The sequence below is a fragment of the Branchiostoma lanceolatum genome, chromosome 7 (genome assembly GCF_035083965.1).
Source record: "Branchiostoma lanceolatum isolate klBraLanc5 chromosome 7, klBraLanc5.hap2, whole genome shotgun sequence".
Taxonomy (NCBI): Eukaryota; Metazoa; Chordata; class Leptocardii; order Amphioxiformes; family Branchiostomatidae; genus Branchiostoma; species Branchiostoma lanceolatum.
This window is the reverse complement of record NC_089728.1, coordinates 15,140,309-15,158,936: the sequence shown is the minus strand read 5'-3', so window position 1 is coordinate 15,158,936 and position 18,628 is coordinate 15,140,309. Positions and strand designations below refer to the sequence as shown.

The window sequence follows — 18,628 nt, the reverse complement described above, 5'->3', positions numbered from 1 at the left end:
CTGGTACAGTTTACCATGCAGGCCTAGGGCGTATTGAATGGCTTCAGGGCGTTGGTCTACGGTTTAATAATCAACCATGAGTAAGCACAACAATCCTTTCACACAATACGGGCCAATAGCCCTGGTCTCTTAGATTGAACACCACCGCCAGTGTCGTCGTACCTACGTACAAACAAGGTGTTCTGAGTTAGTCGTAAAGGGGTTGACTGACGACACACAAGTAAGACGATCCTTTGTTGACCGCCCCAGGCTAAAAGACGCCCGGTGGCAGTTCAACGGGTCACAGGTAGGCAGGTAGCCGACCTGGAAGTGCTTCCCGCCGCCAGGTGAGCGATAAGTGGTCACAGACACAACAAGTCGCGACCCCGAAGGAGTTCCGAGTTCGACAATGAAGATCCCCAAGCCTGCGATCGACGCAGCGTTCCTCAAGTCTTCCCTAGGGATTCTCAAAATCTTCCAGATGGTGAGTTAACCGGCCGTGGAGTTCTAGTTATTGTCTTGAAGTAAAATCTGGGCACCATGAGTACGCTGTGTTGAATATGAGGGGTGATTATATGGGTCACCTGGATCATTGAAGCATGGATGTCTAGATTACTGGAGAGTTTTACGTTCTTGAGATATTTTCCAAACTATCACACTGAATTTGGTGCCGCTGGGGTGTAGACCTGAATTCAACCCAACTAACAAGAGTAAAGCGTAATGATTAAAGTTTACGTCATATATTGCAGGAAGTGCTGCAGTTACTGTGATAATCGTTAAACGGCGCTTTTATACATAGCATGCGTAGCCATGCAAGATAACAATTTCTAAACCGGTTTCCCTGGGCGCTAGCCAACAGAAAATATCATGCAACTTTAGTCCACTTTTTTACGTATGTTCGATTATATTCTCTTCTCTTCAACATTTGTTTGATTGATTAATTGCTTTGTTTGTTTGTTTGTTTGTTGCAAAAGGTTATGAATTCTTCTTAGACTAAAGGATTTTTTCTAGAAAAGATTGTACAAAAACATCGCATGGCAAGTGGGGAAAGTTGCATTTCTGACTGTGCGTTCTCAAAATGTGGTTGTATTATCACATCACACCACACATCATATCGCTGTATAATATAATATTCCTAACGCCTTGTGTTACAGGGCTGGAGTCTGATAGCGTTCATCCTGTCTGACGTGCGGAGACAGCACGTTTGGGGCAGCATAGCGCTCCGACAGGAGTGGGTCGCGTACGAAGCCATGTCCGGGTTCCTGTTCTTCAGCACGCTGCTGCTGTGGGTCGTGTTTCTCGCGTCGTGGCACGAAATAGGGCCGCTGTCGTGCATCAACTGGTTAGGACTGGTAAGTATGCCGTTTCCACGTAATGCTACGGGAAAAGGGGCCCCGCCGGGTAGTTAACGGGATTTTGGTTCTCTTAACTTTCGGGCATGACGCCTACATGAACGCGGCCAGGCCCCGATTTTAATTCGGAGTTAAATTCAACCCGGGACCCGGTGACAAATAGACGCCGTAAGCTACTCGTAAGAACACCGAGACGCAAATGTGACTGTAGCATTAGATGTGGTTTCTAGAGAGGCGTGACTTTTGACAGCCAGTTGGTCGGAAAGTCAACAAAGAATTGACAAATCTCTCAACAGGCTTTTATAAAAAAACATGATATGACAATACTTTACGTTTTGGACCGCATTGTCAGCAGCGACACCTAGCTGCAGTATGAAATACTACCAGTCTGCATTACCCTGAGAAAGATGACAGACGATTACATTTATTGTATTTATATCCTGGACGTTGTGAATAAAGAGTCTTGTTATGCAGTGATTTTCCATGTAAGATTGGGTTTCCACAGAAACGTCAAAAAATATGATAAATTCACAACGATAAGTGCTAAGTGACTTCCAATTTCCGATGATGTCTCAATGATCACAAAAGACAGAAGTATTAATCCTTGATTCAATGGGAACAATACATGCCCAGGTGGTCCTTCTGCAGAGGTGGTCACTATAAAAAGGTTTGACCTCACATACTTCAGCAGTTTTATTGTGTGATTTTAAATACTGTTCACTTTTTACAGGACGTCTTCCATTCAGCATTGGGCTGCATCTTCAGCTTGATAAACTTGATACTAGCTTTCACTTGCGCTACGCAGACGTGGTTAGGAGAGGCGATTCCTATATTCTGTGTGGTACGTAAATATGTCAAACAAAATAACACGTACAGTGTAGTCTCTATTTCATTCTCAACTCATACCGTGTTTACAGCGTAGTCGTCGATTAAACCAACCACCGTGCTTGCATTGCAACCATCCTTCATTGGCGGTACTGGATCTGACAGAACTGTTCAACTACTAAAAAAGCTAGCCTAGTGTGGCAGACTATATAACATTTCCGGAAACTATGCGACCCCACTGCCGTCAATGAGGGATAACTGCGGTGCAAGCATGTCGATCGGTTAAAAGACTATCTACCTAATTAGTCCATGGGCCAGGTCTCTCAAAATAGCCATTTGGTACCAAACAGAGGGACAAAGGGTGACTTACTTTTTTGAAAAGGTTAATTCCTCTACTTTATGATTATGCATGATAACAATGTCAAATGTCCAGCTTTTTAGGAATTATCACGTGATATGGTGACGTCATTAAAATGGACCTCGATTTTTGGGACTTAATTAAGAGGACTGGGACAAAATATCAAACATCAATAATCTTCGGTGAAAATCGGTTTGTAGGCAAACGATACCACAGGAATCATGAAATAGTATGTTTTTGGTTGATATTTTAACTCTATAAGAATATGAGTCTTTTAAGTCCATTTTTGGGCGTAATTTTGTGTAAAAAATGTATTGTTTACTTTCCAAAAACAGGCATTTATTTGGGCCACTTATGTGGTGTTGTGTAATACATTATGTTGATAGGCCATATCATTTTCTGCATTTTGGGCTTTGAACCAACAAAATCCGTCAAAAATATCAGGAGTTATAAGGGTTTTAAGAATTACACCCAACGGGCTTGTTATCGAATCGCCGCAAATATCGCAATGCATCATGGGTAATTTTAAGAGGGTCTGTCTGTAATTATACCTTGTAGCAAAGGACAAAATGTCGATTTTTTTTAAATTTTGGGTGGTGGTAAGGCCTTGGTCCAATTGTAGAAAAATGGGTAAGTTTTGGGTTAACTGGTGGTCACCGGTTGCCATGGATACGGTCATTTTTTTAAAGATGGCGGATTTCTATCCGCAAAGGCTCAATCTCGTCCAGAATAAACCATCTTTGGCCTACAGAAACGTCACCTAACTCATGAATATTCATGAAAATTCATGAAGATTCATGAACGTTTATGAACATTCCTGAAAATTCATCAACATTCATGATGTAACGTTCATGAATATTCATGAATTTTCATAAACGTTCATGAATGTTCATGAATTTTCAGGAATGTTCATGAACGTTCATGAATTTTCATGAACGTTCATGAAAATTCATGAATATTCATGAACGTTCATTAACATTCTTGAACATTCATGACATTCATGAATATTCATGAACGTTCATGAATGTTCATGAAAATTCATGAACGTTCATGAATATTCATGAATTTTCATGAACGTTCATGAATGTTCATGAATTTTCAGGAATGTTCATGAACGTTCATGAATTTTCATGAATTTTCATGAACGTTCATGAAAATTCATGAATATTCATGAATTTTCATGAACATCATGAACATTCATGAATGTTCATGATTATCATGAAAATTCATGAATATTCATGAACGTTCATGAATGTTCATGATGTTCATGAAAATTCATGAATATCATGAATATTCATGAATATTCCTGAACGTTCATGAACATTCCTGAACATTCATGAACATTCAAGAATATTCATGAACGTTCATGAAAGTTCATGAACGTTCATGAATATTCATGAATATTCATGAACGTTCATGAATATTTATGCATTTTCATGAACGTTCATAAAAAATTCCTGAATATTCATGAACGTTCATGAATATTTATGAATTTTTATGAACGTTCATGAAAATTCCTGAATATTCATGAACGTTCATGAACATTCCTGAAAATTCATGAACATTCATGAACGTTCATGAATTTTCATGAATTTTCATGAACGTTCATGAAAATTCATAAATATTCATGATTGTTCAAGAATGTTCATGAACGTTCATGAATATTCATGAATATTCATGAATTTTCATGAACGTTCATGAAAATTCATGAAAATTCATGAACGTTCATGAACGTTCATGAAAATTCATGAAAATTCATGAACGTTCATGAATATTCATGAACGTTCATGAAAATTCATGAATATTCATGAATATTCATGAACGTTCATGAATTTTCATGAACGTTCATGAATGTTCATGAATTTTCAGGAATGTTCATGAACGTTCATGATTTTTCATGAATTTTCATGAACGTTCATGAAAATTCATGAATATTCAAGAATATTCATGAACGTTCATGAACATTCTTGAACATTCATGAACATTCATGAATATTCCTGAACGTTCATGAACATTCCTGAACATTCATGAATATTCATGAACGTTCATGAAAGTTCATGAATGTTCATGAATATTCCTGAATATTCATGAACGTTCATGAACATTCCTGAAAATTCATGAACATTCATGAACGTTCATGAAAATTCATGAATATTCATGAACGTTCATGAATGTTCATGATGTTCATGAAAATTCATAAATATTCATGAACGTTCATGAATATTCATGAATTTTAATGAACGTTCATGAAAATTCATGAAAATTCATGAACGTTCATGAACATTCCCGAATATTCATGAACGTTCATGAATATTCATGATTGTTCAAGAATGTTCATGAACGTTCATGAATATTCATGAATATTCATGAATTTTCATGAACGTTCATGAAAATTCATGAAAATTCATGAACGTTCATGAATATTCATGAACGTTCATGAAAATTCATGAATATTCATGAATATTCATGAACGTTCATGAATTTTCATGAACGTTCATGAATGTTCATGAATTTTTAGGAATGTTCATGAACGTTCATGATTTTTCATGAATTTTCATGAACGTTCATGAAAATTCATGAATATTCATGAATATTCATGAACGTTCATGAACATTCTTGAACATTCATGAACATTCATGAATATTCATGAACGTTCATGAACATTCCTGAAAATTAATGAACATTCATGAACGTTCATGAAAATTCATGAATATTCATGAACGTTCATGAATGTTCATGATGTTCATGAAAATTCATGAACATTCATGAACGTTCATGAATGTTCATGATGTTCATGAAAATTCATGAATATCATGAATAATCATGAATATTCCTGAACGTTCATGAACATTCCTGAACATTCCTGAACATTCATGAATATTCATGAACGTTCAGGAAAGTTCATGAATGTTCATGAATATTCCTGAATATTCATGAACGTTCATGAACATTCCTGAAAATTCATGAACATTCATGAACGTTCATGAAAATTCATGAATATTCATGAACGTTCATGAATGTTCATGATGTTCATGAAAATTCATGAATATTCATGAACGTTCATGAATGTTCATGAATTTTCAGGAATGTTCATGAACGCTCATGAATATTCAGGAATGTTCATGAACGTTCATGAATTTTCATGAATTTTCATGAACGTTCATGAAAATTCATGAATATTCATGAACGTTCATGAATATTCATGAATGTTCATGAATGTTCAAGAATGTTCATGAACGTTCATGAATATTCATGAATATTCATGAATTTTCATGAATTTTCATGAATTTTAATGAACGTTCATGAAAATTCATGAATATTCATGAATATTCATGAAAATTTAATTTCATGAACATATGATTATTCAAATTTATCTAATTATTGTTCAAGTCAAGATGTTACAGGCATGTAGAATATATGTTAATTAGGTGGCGTTTCTGTTGGCCAAAGATTGTGTATTCTGGACGAGATTGAGCCTTTGCGGATAGAAATTCGCAATCTTTAAAAAAATGACCGTTTCCATGGCAACCGGTGACCACCAGTCAACCCAAAACTTACCCATATTTCTACAATTGGACCAAGGCCTTACCACCACCCAAAATTTAAAAAAAATCGACATTTTGTCCTTTGCTACAAGGTATAATTACAGATAGACCCTCTTAAAGTCACCCATGATGCATTGCGATATTTGCGGCGATTCGATAACATGGCCGTTGGGTGTAATTCTTAAACTCCTTTTAACTCCTGATATTTTTGACGGATTTTGTTGGTTCAAAGCCCAAAATGCAGAAAATGATATGGCCTATTAACATAATGTATTACACAAGACCCCATAGGTGGTCCAAATAAATGTCTGATTTTGGAAAGTAAACAATACATTTTTTTGCACAAATTTACCCCAAAAAATGGACTTCAAAGACTCATAGCTTCTTATAGAGTTAAAATATCAACCAAAAACATACTATTTCGTGATTCCTGTGGTATCGTTTGCCTACAAACCGATTTTCACCGAAGATTATTGATGTTTGATATTTTGTCCCAGTCCTCTTAATTAAGTCCCAAAAATCGAGGTCCATTTTAATGACGTCACCATATCACGTGATAATTCCTAAAAAGCTGGACATTTGACATTGTTATCATGCATAATTATAAAGTAGAGGAATCAACCTTTTCAAAAAAGTAAGTCACCCTTTGTCCCTCTGTTTGGTACCAAAACCTGCTTGGCCCATGGACTAAATGTATCTAACTTTAAAGGAACCAATTTCTCTTATTTTCTAGTTCACATCTGTAGCACGTATCCTAAATGAAATACAAACGTTGTAGAATAGTTGGACATTGGAAAAACGTGCTACTGTTAGCATTATCCCCTTCCTTACTTATTACGCATGCATTAGTTCCTAAAACAACATAATAATACATTTACATACTGTTGCATAAAAGAAGCCACGTTAAGGTAAATTGAAGACGAGCAGGCTGATTTTGTTTGTTTGTTTTCTTATTATTTTCTTATTATTAAGATCTTCATTAGCGTTCAATTCTAACAGATTTCACACTTCCTTCACGTTCGCTTACACATTTGATACATTAAACACAATGTGTGATTGCTTATTTTGTGTCTTGCAACTTAATACCTGATTTGACGTCTGTTCGCAGATTCTGGCCGGCCTGTGTTGTTTCAAGTTCTCGCTGACGTGCCGCCATAGTTACAGAAAGTGGCACTCCCTCAGACCGACTCCAGTTATACCATACCAGGACTACCAGTACGCAAGGCTAGACCAGACAGAGGAAGAACTATAGCTTATATGGACCTCATTAGAAATGACATGTTTACTAAGATTTGGGTGGGAGGGAATGGGTGGTTGGGGCATTAATCCCGGTAAGGAGCTTTTGTGCATTTCCAACGGAGTTGGCCTCGTCGTCAACAAACAGAGCAACTCCATAATTTTACGAATTTTGTGGGTAGGGCTAGGTCAGAGCGAGACGGTCGTCATCTCTTGTATCGATCTAGATTTATGTTCGGATTCAGAACTCTCAATCATTGGATCAAGACCAAACCCCAGTAACTAGATACAGGAGCCTACCAGAATTAGAAATAAGGTTAGATAACATTAGCACATACGGGCAACATGCCTTGGGCTGTTACCAATATTGTCAACTGGAGGGAGGATGGGATTCTTTTTGACTGAGGCGGGCCGGATCGCCGTTTTCTTTCTATTCAGTTGAAGTTGTGTTCGAAGTTTTGAGTATGAGTTGTAGAAAGGTTTTGAGATGATACGAAATGTTAGGATACGGGTTTACTCTCGTATCATTTCTTGATAGGGCGAGTGTATTATAACAAGTCTTGCTGACGAGAAATAAGTCACTGACTACAAGACTCTTTTGTATCGTTTATTGCCACAAGAAGTAGAAAACTGTCTATGAATTGTGCATCAGCATTAAAAGTGCAAAGTTATGGCACATTCTGTCACACTGTGACACCAGCAGTCAGCTTGGTTTAAGCTGTCAAAGCTTAACATTTTTTGTTGGATTTTCACATTAAGTCGTACGTAACAACTATCTTATGGGTTTAATGGCATCCTTTTCGTAATAAAATCTTAGCAAGTCATAAAAGACTGTCTACAACATTATAACGCATGTCCTTTCTTCTTAAGATCAATAAACATCATTTTCTACTCCCGCTGATCTTGGAGCGCCGCTCTCCTGTGCATATCGTGCACATCGGCCCTTGGTGGGCGCCGGGCGGACAGATCAAGCGTCTGTCCAGCAATGTCGTGGGTCTATAGATCAACGCAACGACGTACTCGTATATCGGTGTCGCGGATAAATGCAGTCCCTCCAAGAATCGCACACATCAACATGGATAAACTAGAGACATTACAAAACCTTCCAGACACTCAACGTTACTGCTGTTCCCATGGTCTTTACTTTGTCGGTAGACACACGCCTATCAGTTTCTGACCTCTATTCCTAGCTATCATCTTCCTACGAAGACCAATAGAAGCGCAATGAGAACACATTTAGTATGTAGAACTTAATACCATACGTGGCAGTTAGAAGTGCCTATTGAACAATATAGATCGTCAAAGTAGTAGACCGAAATGATCACCACGACCCTAACACGTTAAACAGAGTTCTAGTACAGTGCAGCTCCTACGTGTGATCGTCACAACAGGACAGGCGGCTGGCGAGACTGGCGGTGTCCAAGATTGTGGCGTCTTTCTCACACAGCAAGTCGTGTTCTTCATCCATGGTCACTGTAAAAAAAAGAACGATACAGTACCGTTGAAAAGAAGTAATTTCAAGTGAGGAAATCTGTTATGTCGTAATTCTGTAGCACTTCATATGACGTGATTCAGTGTATTGTTCGTATGGTTCATACAAAACGTTATTAAGACAAATATTATAATACGACTTTCTTGTCCTGTGCTGTCGATCTCATTGAACATTAGATAAAAGGCTACGCAATGCTAAGGTTAATGCTATTTCTATAATGTACCGATGCCATGTTGACTGATACTCACCACTGTTGTCTTGCTCATCCTGAGTCACATCTGTCTCTTCGGTGAACTCACGGACGCCGTCCAGAGCCACTGGAAGGATAAAAAGTAATTCTGACATCGATCCACGAGAAGATTTTCCCGGCATATTCTTCAGACAGATATATCCAACATAACGTTACAAAAGCTCATACAACGCTTATTGATGATAAAAGGGATGACCCGGTGCACAAGGCTAAAAATGCACACTACTACTAGTTGCAGTCTTGAAAATGCACAATGCTTCACTTTACTTCACTTGAGGATGATTGCTTTGTATTTTAACCCCCCCATAACAACCTGTAATGTAGTTCATAAAACCGGTGGCGTGGAATTCTGAGTAGCCAACATGACGCTATACTACACTACCTCTCCCAGTGAAAGGTTCGACTCTACAAAATGTCCTTTATATCTAAGTTTTAGTCGCAACTTTTGGACTAGTGGACTAGCCCCTGCTTTAGTGATTGCACAAAGTTCTGTGGCCCAGGGCCAAAGAAACAGAGACGGTCACCACCCTATGCGCCATATGTTGCGGGAAGAACTTTGATTAACTGACCTAAGACTTGAGAACGCGTTTTACCTGGTGAACGTTGAGAACGGAGAGTTTGTAGCTCCTGGCGCAGACTTTCCAACTCTTGCCGCAGGTCTTTGTTCTCCTGACTCTGCTCTTCCATCTCAGCGCACCTGTCTTTCATCCTCAGCGCACTGCCGACCACATCCTCCCACCTGTCCGCTCTGAACATCTGCTGGAGATCACCCATGTCGTCCTGCAGTTCCGCCAACTCCTGCAAGAGGCGCGTCTCTTCGTCCCTGCTATCTTGAAGGTCGAGGCGGAGGTCGGCGATTTCCTCATGGACGTATTGCAGGTGTTCCTTGACCTGCTTTTGCTACAGAAAAACAACAAGTATAAAGTTTCACTGATATGTTTTTCCGATATGACGCTGTTTTCGATAACACCCTGTTTTTGTGTGCACGGTTTTTGTACGTTACAGTCCATTGCTACATTTCATTTGAGAGGACTCTAGACCCACAGTAATAGCAGTAACTCGGAACAAAATACAGTTTGAAGTGAACTCAAAGCACGATGGGAAGCGAATCTGACAACCAGGATATATGTAGATATACGTCTGTGTAACTTATGCTTCGGTGACAATTGGGGAAAGGGGCCCAGTCGACTAGTTTACGGGGTGTTTTTTTTTAATTTCGTGGCCCCGTGGGACACCCTGTGGCTACCGGGCTATTTTTGGGTACGATCGGGCCCCGGGGTGACTTTAACTCGGATTTAAAATCGACCCGGTAACAAATAGACGCCGTGAGCTAATAGTTCGAACACCAGGAGGTACCCCCGGTACCCGGCAGTTCAACGGGACATGATTTGTGGCTTCGGGGCCCGCTCGGGACTACACCCCCTGTAGGCACCATTGCAAATGTGACTGTAGCATTAGTTCTACACGTGAGGTGGTGTAACTCACGCATTTCAGTTGGAAGTCCGTGAAGACTTCCTCCGCAGTCTTGTTGATCTTCCGTCTCCACTTTTCTGCCCTGGCAGCGAATTTCGCTTTGCTGGTTTCGAATTGTGCCTTGCTGGTCTTTAGCTGTTCCTCTAAGTCCGCAACCTGTACGGATAATGTGTGTGTTGAATGTTATTTCAGCCAATGGTTGAGACTGAGATCTTGATACATTTTCAGTTTCTGATGACCCACCCACAAGTCTGTGTGACAAAAACATTTACATTCAAACATATAAAGTCTTGGTTACCACTATATCAAATTTTGAGTCATTTGGCCCAAAAATTAAGGTGTCTTCAAGCAAAAATGTAGACACTAGCTCTTGTTGCCAGGCAAAGCGGTTACCCGTAGCAACAGTTGCTATGGAACAGCATGTTTCCATTGGCTCCACCCCTAGAGTTGTTTCTTTTGTGGTTTAGCGCTTATGCCAAATTTCATGCTTTTGCACAATTTTGTACCGATCGCCTAGACCAATAGAGCATTTTGATCGTTCTAACTTACCTGTTCTTTGTACTCCTGTATCTCCAGGTTCTGTTCGTCCACTGCTCTCTTCATCTTGAGGATCTGGTTGTCCTTCATGAGCATCCTGGCGTCCTGTCGCCGCATCTTCTTCCTCAGTTCCTCCATGTCATCTTCAAACTGAGCATCCCGATTCAACATCTGCCGCGCCAGAGTCGCGTTCGTGCTCCGCAACGTCTCAATTTCTCTCTGTTTGTAGTAGAAGAAAGAGAGAAATTAAACTTCAGGAAAGGTCTGCCATCATTTATATATATACGTCTGTCGGGCCAAAGTAGAGTAAAATTCGTCCTCGGTAACGCTTCAACTTCATTCTTTTTGGAGACAGAAATACAATTTTAGGAGAGATTCGCCACCATTTCCACATTTGCCGCGCGAGAGTCGCGTTTGTGCGTCTCAATTTTATTCTGTTTGGGTAGAAAGGAAAAATCTTTCCAAAGTTTCAACTTTTATGAGCGCCAAGTGCATATACCATTTCATATTATTCAAATTAGAATATGTTACGGATGTTAGGAAACAGCAAAAATCAAATGCTTTCAAGAGTTTTCGAGTGCAGTGACTTCAGGTACGCAATGTAGCGTTAGACGTATTTCCATATTTCTATCAAACAAAGAAAACAAAACAAAACTTCTAATAAACAAATGCCCGAGAATAATAGGTGTCATTCAGAGAAGCAACGTAGTGTAAAACGAAATATTCTACGATGATTTAGCTCACTTAGACACGTTAGAAGCGTTACACTACCACGCAGTTTCCTCAAAACTGTTTTCATTGTAGATGGGTAAAATCAGATTGTGAGTGAAAACTAACCACAGAAAGTTAACTAACGTTACACTTACCCGATATGTCTCCGTATTTTCGACAGCGGGCCGCTCCCCCCGACTGCCCGCCCGCTCCCTCAACAAACGACGGAAAGGCATCCTATTTTGTCAACTTTTCCTCCACAAATTAACTTGGAAAGCGCAGAAACTCCGCACAGATCAAGAACGATCAGCGATTTTTTCTCAGCGCTCGTCTGTTTGCGGCGATTCACGGAAGTCATGGAAACGGAGAATGCCCGGATGTTGATTGTACCGTTATCGAACGTTCTCCATTGATGACGCCGGCCGTTCGATGGGCAGAGGAATCCGACGAAGTTGACATGGGCATTCTGGAACATGAAGACACTTGAAAGTACTAGTAGTCCCAAGTCTAGCGAAGAACAGATTTAGCCCAATTTCCTGGAAGTGTTTTCACCGCAACCTTTAAATTTGCCATGTAAAATGGGTACCGAGATGATCGACTAATAGCATTCATCATTACCAGATATGCTTGTGGTAAGTTCGTGTTGAAATTATGAAAGAGGCGGCTTTTCCGTGTGAGTAACCGTTCGCGTAACCCCATTTCCTTTGTTTGCCAGTGACGTTACAGCTATGTACTTCCCTGTCCTTGGTGCTGATTTAGATTCTACTTGAAAATTGATGCCGTTTACATGCGCATTGCTGTCTCTTTTAACATTTAGCACACCGAAGTAGCTGTTTTGCACCTCAGATTCTATATCGGTTATGTAGTTAGGTAGCAGGAAGAAGGTTAACATGAGTCCAGCCACATTTGTGGTCCAGGTTTTATGCTTTCAAAGAAGCGATGTAACTCCTATAATCGCGTTCAGCAGAATACTAGCCGGCGTCTTGAACTATCTATGACTTGCATTGGCTCGGTTCACATTTTTACACAATATTTTGTGGAGAACCGCCCATTTAAGCACATAGTCCTGAAGAAAGCAGATGGTCACTGGACCACTAAAACAGAATACTCTACAGTATTTCAATGCTCGACTTTATCCTACAGTATCAAGGGGGTGAAAGACAGCAACTTTCTGTTAGATATTGAGAACTTCAGACAACAACACATTTTCATCCTTAATCTGTCTTTTGGTTTTCGAGTGTGGCTAGATTACGTCTTAACACAAGCGTTACATTTTGTCAAGGGTAACAGAATAAATAGAAAAGAGAAAAATAATATACAACCATGGTAAGTATAACGCTAAAACCAGTTATTTGTGCCTGTTTAATGAAGTAAAACTCTGACACGTTGTCTTACCGAAGAGGTAGATTTAATTTCAAGTTCCCAAGATAACCAACAGCAGGATTTTACACCTTTGCAAAGACTAATTGCTTTTGCGGAGCACAGCAACGACTATGATACTCATTGTTCTAACGTTACACCCTTGCTTCGAAATGGTAATAACTATCTTAATCTGTAAGCTTACTCAAAACATTACCAGTACCCTTACGCGTATCATGCACCGTCACTATGAAATCGTCATACCTTACCAACTCTTTCAGCTTACTAGAAATGTTCTAATTTCGCCATAGCATGTATTCTTGGCGATAAAGATTATACACCAACTTATACACCATATTATATATCTTATGTTAATAATGATCCTAATTTGAACAACACTACAAACAAGTGCAGCATTTCTAAACTTATAAAACATAATGAACTTATAAAACAGCACCCCACACTCCGCTAACACACCAACTTCGTAGGCGACTCGCCACAGCTAAGCACCGCATGAAGGAGCTAGGGCTAAAAAAGATTTTGCCTTTCGTTTCACAATGCCATGATTATTATCTGTTTTAGATTTCCCGAAACGGTTTTTGTGAATGAAATTTTGTGATGAATAACGGCATGCTGTTTCATAGGTTGATGACAGAGTGTTTTGAAACGTTATCGTTACGGTAGGGACAAAGGAAGTGAAACTAAAGCTTTTAAGACTCGAGGCTCGAGATCTTTTCTACTTGACACAGACCACGCAAGTGAGCTCCCTGCCCATCGCATAAGGTGGACACGGCAGAGACCCGCAGTGGGCTTCAGTGGCGTAGAACAGCGCTCCGTCCTGGTTGATGTGGCCGCCCTGTGCCGCCTGTGGCTTCTTATCCATGCAGACGAACTCCTTGGCTCCGGCGTGGTCGCGGTAGTTTGCCATCAGGTACCCGTCGTACTCTAGATACCAGCCGGCCGGGCAGGTCTTGCGGGCGGGGATCATCAGCACGCTGTTGTGGTAGGTGTGGCAGACCGAACACACGACGTTCTGGTCGTGCAGGGCCCTGTCTCCGAACGGGACGTCGGCCTCCACCTGGTACTCGGCGCCGTACATCCACGCACTGCCGCCTTGGAATCCGTCTTTATACAAGCCCCACTGCGGGTTCTTCGGCAGACACACGTAGTTGGTCCCGCCGCCGGACTGACCGTACCAACTACCGCCTGCTACACCTGGGGGAGGGTAGATCGTTGAAGCATCAAGAGAAAGTGATAAAGTAATAAAAGACGGAATACAGGGCGACTATGGTTGAAGTGTCTAGTGGCCTAGCCTACTTGTCATATCAATAGCAGGATATAATTTAAAAGGAGGGATTTCTAGTCCTCCCTCTTTAACGTGCTGGAGGCACCTCATCGAACACGAGACCCCCATTTTATGTACCTTCCGAAAGACGGTTGTAGCCCCAACCGAGATGCCCTTCCCATGCATGCCAGGATTGAACCAGTTACGAAACAGTGAGGCTAAAAATTCAAGCAAGTCGTCAACAACAAACCTGAAGCCAATAGCCCAATTAATAAAAGTCTCCCTCTATATAGCTACCTAACCCTACTCTGACCAGGCCTTTCCAAGCTTGCACTACCACATTATCTATACTTCGAGTATACTGCTCTATCTGCTCAGATGTGTTTGAGTTATACCTAAGTCTCCTTAGTGGAACGGTCGTGTAAAAATGCACATCTTACCAGAGTAGACAGTATGTGCAGTTTGGGGACACTGGTTCCTTCCCCAGCGGATGTAAACACCTCCTGTGCCGAACGAGAGTAGGAGACAACACAACAGATTGGTGATACAATGTAGTTGAGGTCCTTAAAGTAGGACTTTATTGTATTTGTCGTTTGGTTATCAGTTCTTTACAACTGAGTGGGTTATGAGTCAGATATACATGCACTGACAATGACATCATTAAATCTGCGGCATTGTCGACGAAATACATTCATCATCACTGGGAATTCCTCCTGTAACCTTCCTTACACCATATGGTTAGCCGCATGTATGCCGTGTTTCCCGATGTGCGCCTCCTGACGTCAACTGACGTCGAGTGGGTATTTTCGTCAGGGGTAAAAAATATACTGAATCTTATGACGACAGGTGTTTGCAGAAAAGAACAGAAATCACTAGAGTTGAGGATATAGTGCAGAAGGAAAAAAGTCAAAGTGAATTTAGTTACCTGTGGTTGTCATTTGCCGTTTCTCACCAGGCGCACCCTAGCAAAAGAAATGATATTTGTTCAGATTATTAGGACTTGTAACCGATATACTCAAGTAAGCTATCATGCAAAGGCCACAAAGAAAAATGTAAAGTAAATTGATTCATTTCTAAATACAGAGCAAAATATTTTGCTCATCATTTGTTGATAAACCGAGTTTTTTCATACCTGGGATGCGGAGGGAAGTCCATTTCGCAAATCTTGGAGAGAACAGAAATATTAGGGCTATGCATGATGGGTATGCCAAATAAGCATGTACAATACAAGACGGGATCAAACGCGTAAGAAATAGAAAATAAAACATTTGTAGTTCGACTGTGCATAAGGTGAAATCCACAATGAACGGCAACAACTATCTAAGGGGAATTCTTAAAAGCTATATCCTCACTCACTAATATCTCAGCGGTATCTCTTATCTTCTGAATGTTGTCGAGAAAGAGGGAGAGGGTATTACTTTTGTTGGAATGAGTTAGAACAACGGCCAACATACCATGTGGCAGAAGTAGGAGTTAGGCATGATAGCAATAACGTTGTATGGATTTCACTCTGCGTACAGGGTAAATTTGAAATGAGTCTCAATGGTGAATTACTATATCCTTGATTGATTACTACATGCAGGGCAAGACATGAAATGAGAGGTCACCACTCTCTAACTATCTCCTTTTTATCATTATTATCATTATCATCATTATCTATATTTTCTTTAGCGAGGACTCACTCAGTATCTTGTTAGTGCTTTCTAGTGAGGTCATGACAATTAAGCAATCATCAAACATCTGCCCGTCCTAGATAAACGTACCCGAAAGCCTGGTCAGAATCTCGTCCAAGCTGGACACAGACCTCTTCTGACGCTTGTTCACAGAGTCAGCTGCAGTGACGTCATCACCAAGGTCTTCTGCCGCCGGGCGGTCCTGCACAGAACCGGTCTGGATGGGGCACATACCACAATGTGACATAAAGCCACACGCGCGAAATTGTGAAGGAACACAATACACATACCACAATATGACATAGTGCCATACAAGAGTAAGTGTGAAGGAACACATAGCATAGTGACATGGAGAGTTACGCGCATAATACATTCAAACCACATTTTCAATAACACCAAGAACTGGAGGTCTTGTTGCGGTACCCACGAAATCTGAGTGCTAAGCAGACAAAGCAGAAAAGACGTGACCCAAGGTTTTGAACCCGTGACCTGCCGACTGCGAAGAGAGCACTCTACCCACTGGGCCATTGCATCGGTGAATCCAGTCTAATTTTCCTATAGACTAGTTTGCACAAGACAGCTAGTATGCATGACACCATACACAAATAGATTTGAACAGAAAATATATACTGAGATTGTTCTTGTCCAATTTGTCCAATATAAGCAAGCACACTGCCCACTGGGCCAGTGCATCGGCCAATCAAATACTGCATAGATGACTAAAAAAAACACCCAGAAAATGGAGCATACAGTAGTTTCTTTAATTGTTAGGAAAGGGGCGTTGTCGCAAAGCCACAGATCAAGGGACAGTCAGTATGCATACACAGAAAACTTTGAACAGAAAAGATAGACTGAGATTGTTTTCATCCAATTTGTGTATAAGCGAGCACACTACCCAGTGCATCGGTCAATCAAGTACAACATTTCCTTGACCGCGCAAATGACTGAAAAAAAATTGGAGCATACATCTGTTTCTTCGTCCTTGTCAAAAAAGGGGGCGTTGTCGAGAAGCCACATAATAAGGGACAGAAAATATATACTGAGATTGTTCTTATCCAATTTGTGTATAAGCGAGCACACTAGCCACTAGGGCGCCATTGCATCGGTTAATCAAGTACAACATTACCTGACTAAAAACAATACAGCGGTATCTTCGTCTTTGTCCTTATCAGAAAAAGGGGCGTTGTCACGAAGCTACAGATCAAGTGACAGCTAGTATGCATGGCACCATACACGTCAAAGAAATCTGAGCAGAAAAGATAGACTGAGATTGTCATGGTTCCTTCTTATCCAGCTTGTGTATAATGTCAACTGCATACAAGTAACTTACATTGTGGCTAAACATACAAAGCACGATGTTCTAAAGTCTTGGACGTGACCCAGGGTTTTGATCCCGCGACATGCCGACTGCGAAGCAAGCACTCTACCCACTGGGTCATTGCATCAGTGAATCAAATACAACTTTTCCTAGACTTGCACAAATGACTAAAAAGAAACAAAAACTGGCCATGGAGCATACAGCAGTTTTTTTTTATTGTCAAAAAAGGGGGCGTTGTCGCGAAGCAACAGATCAAGGGACAGTCACACTCATACAAACTTTAACAGAGAAGGTATACTGAGATTGTCATGATTTGTTCTCATCTAGTTTGTGTATGATGTCAACTGCATGCATGTAACTTACATTGTGGCTCGGTGCTTCCAGCATGGCGATCTTCTCCATCAGACTTAGGGTCTCCCTTCGGTCCTCCTCGGCCACTATCTTGAAGGTCGCAATCTCGTCGTAACCTCGCTCGGCCCCCATCTTCAGGCTCTCGATCTCTTGCTGATCTCGCTCGGCGTTCGCCTTGAGGATCATGATCTCCTCGTGATCCCGCGCCATCTGCTGGCTCATGTTGTTCAAGACCATCGCCAGCGCCACGGCGGCGGTGAAGAGCGCGGCCGCCCCGAACACGCCCACCAGAGACACCCGGGACCCGGCCGCGCGCTCACCGCGGGATGGCGTCCCCGGCTCAATGGGACCGTAGATCACCTTCTCTGCACTCATTCTATAATACTTTCCACAATATCAAAAACTACCAAAATATCAGTTTGCCTTGCTTAAGTCTACACGGTCTCCGCGACAAAAAGACCCGACCTGCACCTAGGCTTGGTTGCTGGCAAAGTGTACAAACACGCTCAGAACGGCTGTTCGACAGGTATGCAAATCATATTTATATATATGTGATATATCATATAATCGACCTTGAAATGTATTGTACTACCTGCACCTAAAGGGCAGTTGCAACACCCCGGAGCAAGTCAACATGACATGAATGTAAGCTATGGGCGATGTTTGCACCACAACAAGGGGTAACTGTCTCGAGGCTTTTGCTGTACAAGTGGGGTAAAAATTACTACAAAAGAAAGGACGGAAGTATTTGTTCTAATTTTAGACGCAAATGTCATACACTGCTCCCTAGAATGTTAGAATATATTTTGAATAAAACATTGTGACCTTCTGCGATGTCCTTGAAAATATTCTGCGATAAGGAGAGAGTTACGCCCCTGTGTCAC

General features: G+C 40.9%; 3 protein-coding genes and 1 long non-coding RNA gene across 4 annotated transcripts; 1 reads left to right on the top strand and 3 right to left on the bottom strand.

Annotated features, from left to right (window-relative positions):
• The first annotated feature begins 118 nt into the window (after positions 1-118).
• LOC136437848 (uncharacterized) lies at positions 119-8,196 on the top strand. The gene is made up of 4 exons (XM_066432377.1): positions 119-463; positions 1,134-1,331; positions 2,062-2,172; positions 7,168-8,196. The coding sequence occupies exons 1-4, from the start codon at positions 389-391 to the stop codon at positions 7,309-7,311; spliced, it is 528 nt and encodes a 175-aa protein (XP_066288474.1). The 5' UTR covers positions 119-388; the 3' UTR covers positions 7,312-8,196.
• On the bottom strand, positions 7,889-9,125 carry LOC136437849 (uncharacterized). The gene is made up of 2 exons (XR_010756330.1): positions 9,036-9,125; positions 7,889-8,768 (listed from the first exon to the last, which is right to left on the bottom strand). It is a non-coding gene; the product is annotated as an uncharacterized lncRNA (long non-coding RNA).
• Positions 9,126-9,565: 440 nt separating this feature from the next.
• On the bottom strand, positions 9,566-12,210 carry LOC136438390 (golgin subfamily A member 6-like protein 7). Its single transcript, XM_066433161.1, has 4 exons — positions 11,914-12,210; positions 11,060-11,266; positions 10,523-10,666; positions 9,566-9,937 (listed from the first exon to the last, which is right to left on the bottom strand). The coding sequence occupies exons 1-4, from the start codon at positions 11,992-11,994 to the stop codon at positions 9,566-9,568; spliced, it is 804 nt and encodes a 267-aa protein (XP_066289258.1). The 5' UTR covers positions 11,995-12,210.
• Positions 12,211-12,757: 547 nt separating this feature from the next.
• LOC136438389 (uncharacterized) lies at positions 12,758-18,224 on the bottom strand. Its single transcript, XM_066433159.1, has 6 exons — positions 17,757-18,224; positions 16,166-16,292; positions 15,535-15,566; positions 15,328-15,364; positions 14,843-14,905; positions 12,758-14,332 (listed from the first exon to the last, which is right to left on the bottom strand). The coding sequence occupies exons 1-6, from the start codon at positions 18,117-18,119 to the stop codon at positions 13,854-13,856; spliced, it is 1,101 nt and encodes a 366-aa protein (XP_066289256.1). The 5' UTR covers positions 18,120-18,224; the 3' UTR covers positions 12,758-13,853.
• Positions 18,225-18,628: the final 404 nt, after the last annotated feature.

What these genes read in the sequence shown, in the direction of transcription:
- LOC136437848 (XM_066432377.1), top strand. Translation starts at nt 389, where the DNA reads ATGAAGATCCCCAAGCCTGCGATCGACGCAGCGTTCCTCAAGTCTTCC. An exon ending in TTCTCAAAATCTTCCAGATG is followed by an intron (nt 464 to 1,133) that starts GTGAGTTAACCG and finishes CTTGTGTTACAG; the next exon opens with GGCTGGAGTCTGATAGCGTT. An exon ending in CGATTCCTATATTCTGTGTG is followed by an intron (nt 2,173 to 7,167) that starts GTACGTAAATAT and finishes GTCTGTTCGCAG; the next exon opens with ATTCTGGCCGGCCTGTGTTG.
- LOC136438390 (XM_066433161.1), bottom strand. Translation starts at nt 11,994, where the DNA reads ATGCCTTTCCGTCGTTTGTTGAGGGAGCGGGCGGGCAGTCGGGGGGAG. An exon ending in AAAATACGGAGACATATCGG is followed by an intron (nt 11,267 to 11,913) that starts GTAAGTGTAACG and finishes TACTACAAACAG; the next exon opens with AGAGAAATTGAGACGTTGCG. An exon ending in CGGACTTCCAACTGAAATGC is followed by an intron (nt 9,938 to 10,522) that starts GTGAGTTACACC and finishes GTTTTTCTGTAG; the next exon opens with CAAAAGCAGGTCAAGGAACA.
- LOC136438389 (XM_066433159.1), bottom strand. Translation starts at nt 18,119, where the DNA reads ATGAGTGCAGAGAAGGTGATCTACGGTCCCATTGAGCCGGGGACGCCA. An exon ending in GACTTCCCTCCGCATCCCAG is followed by an intron (nt 15,365 to 15,534) that starts GTATGAAAAAAC and finishes TTCTTTTGCTAG; the next exon opens with GGTGCGCCTGGTGAGAAACG. An exon ending in TGCACATACTGTCTACTCTG is followed by an intron (nt 14,333 to 14,842) that starts GTAAGATGTGCA and finishes ACCCTCCCCCAG; the next exon opens with GTGTAGCAGGCGGTAGTTGG.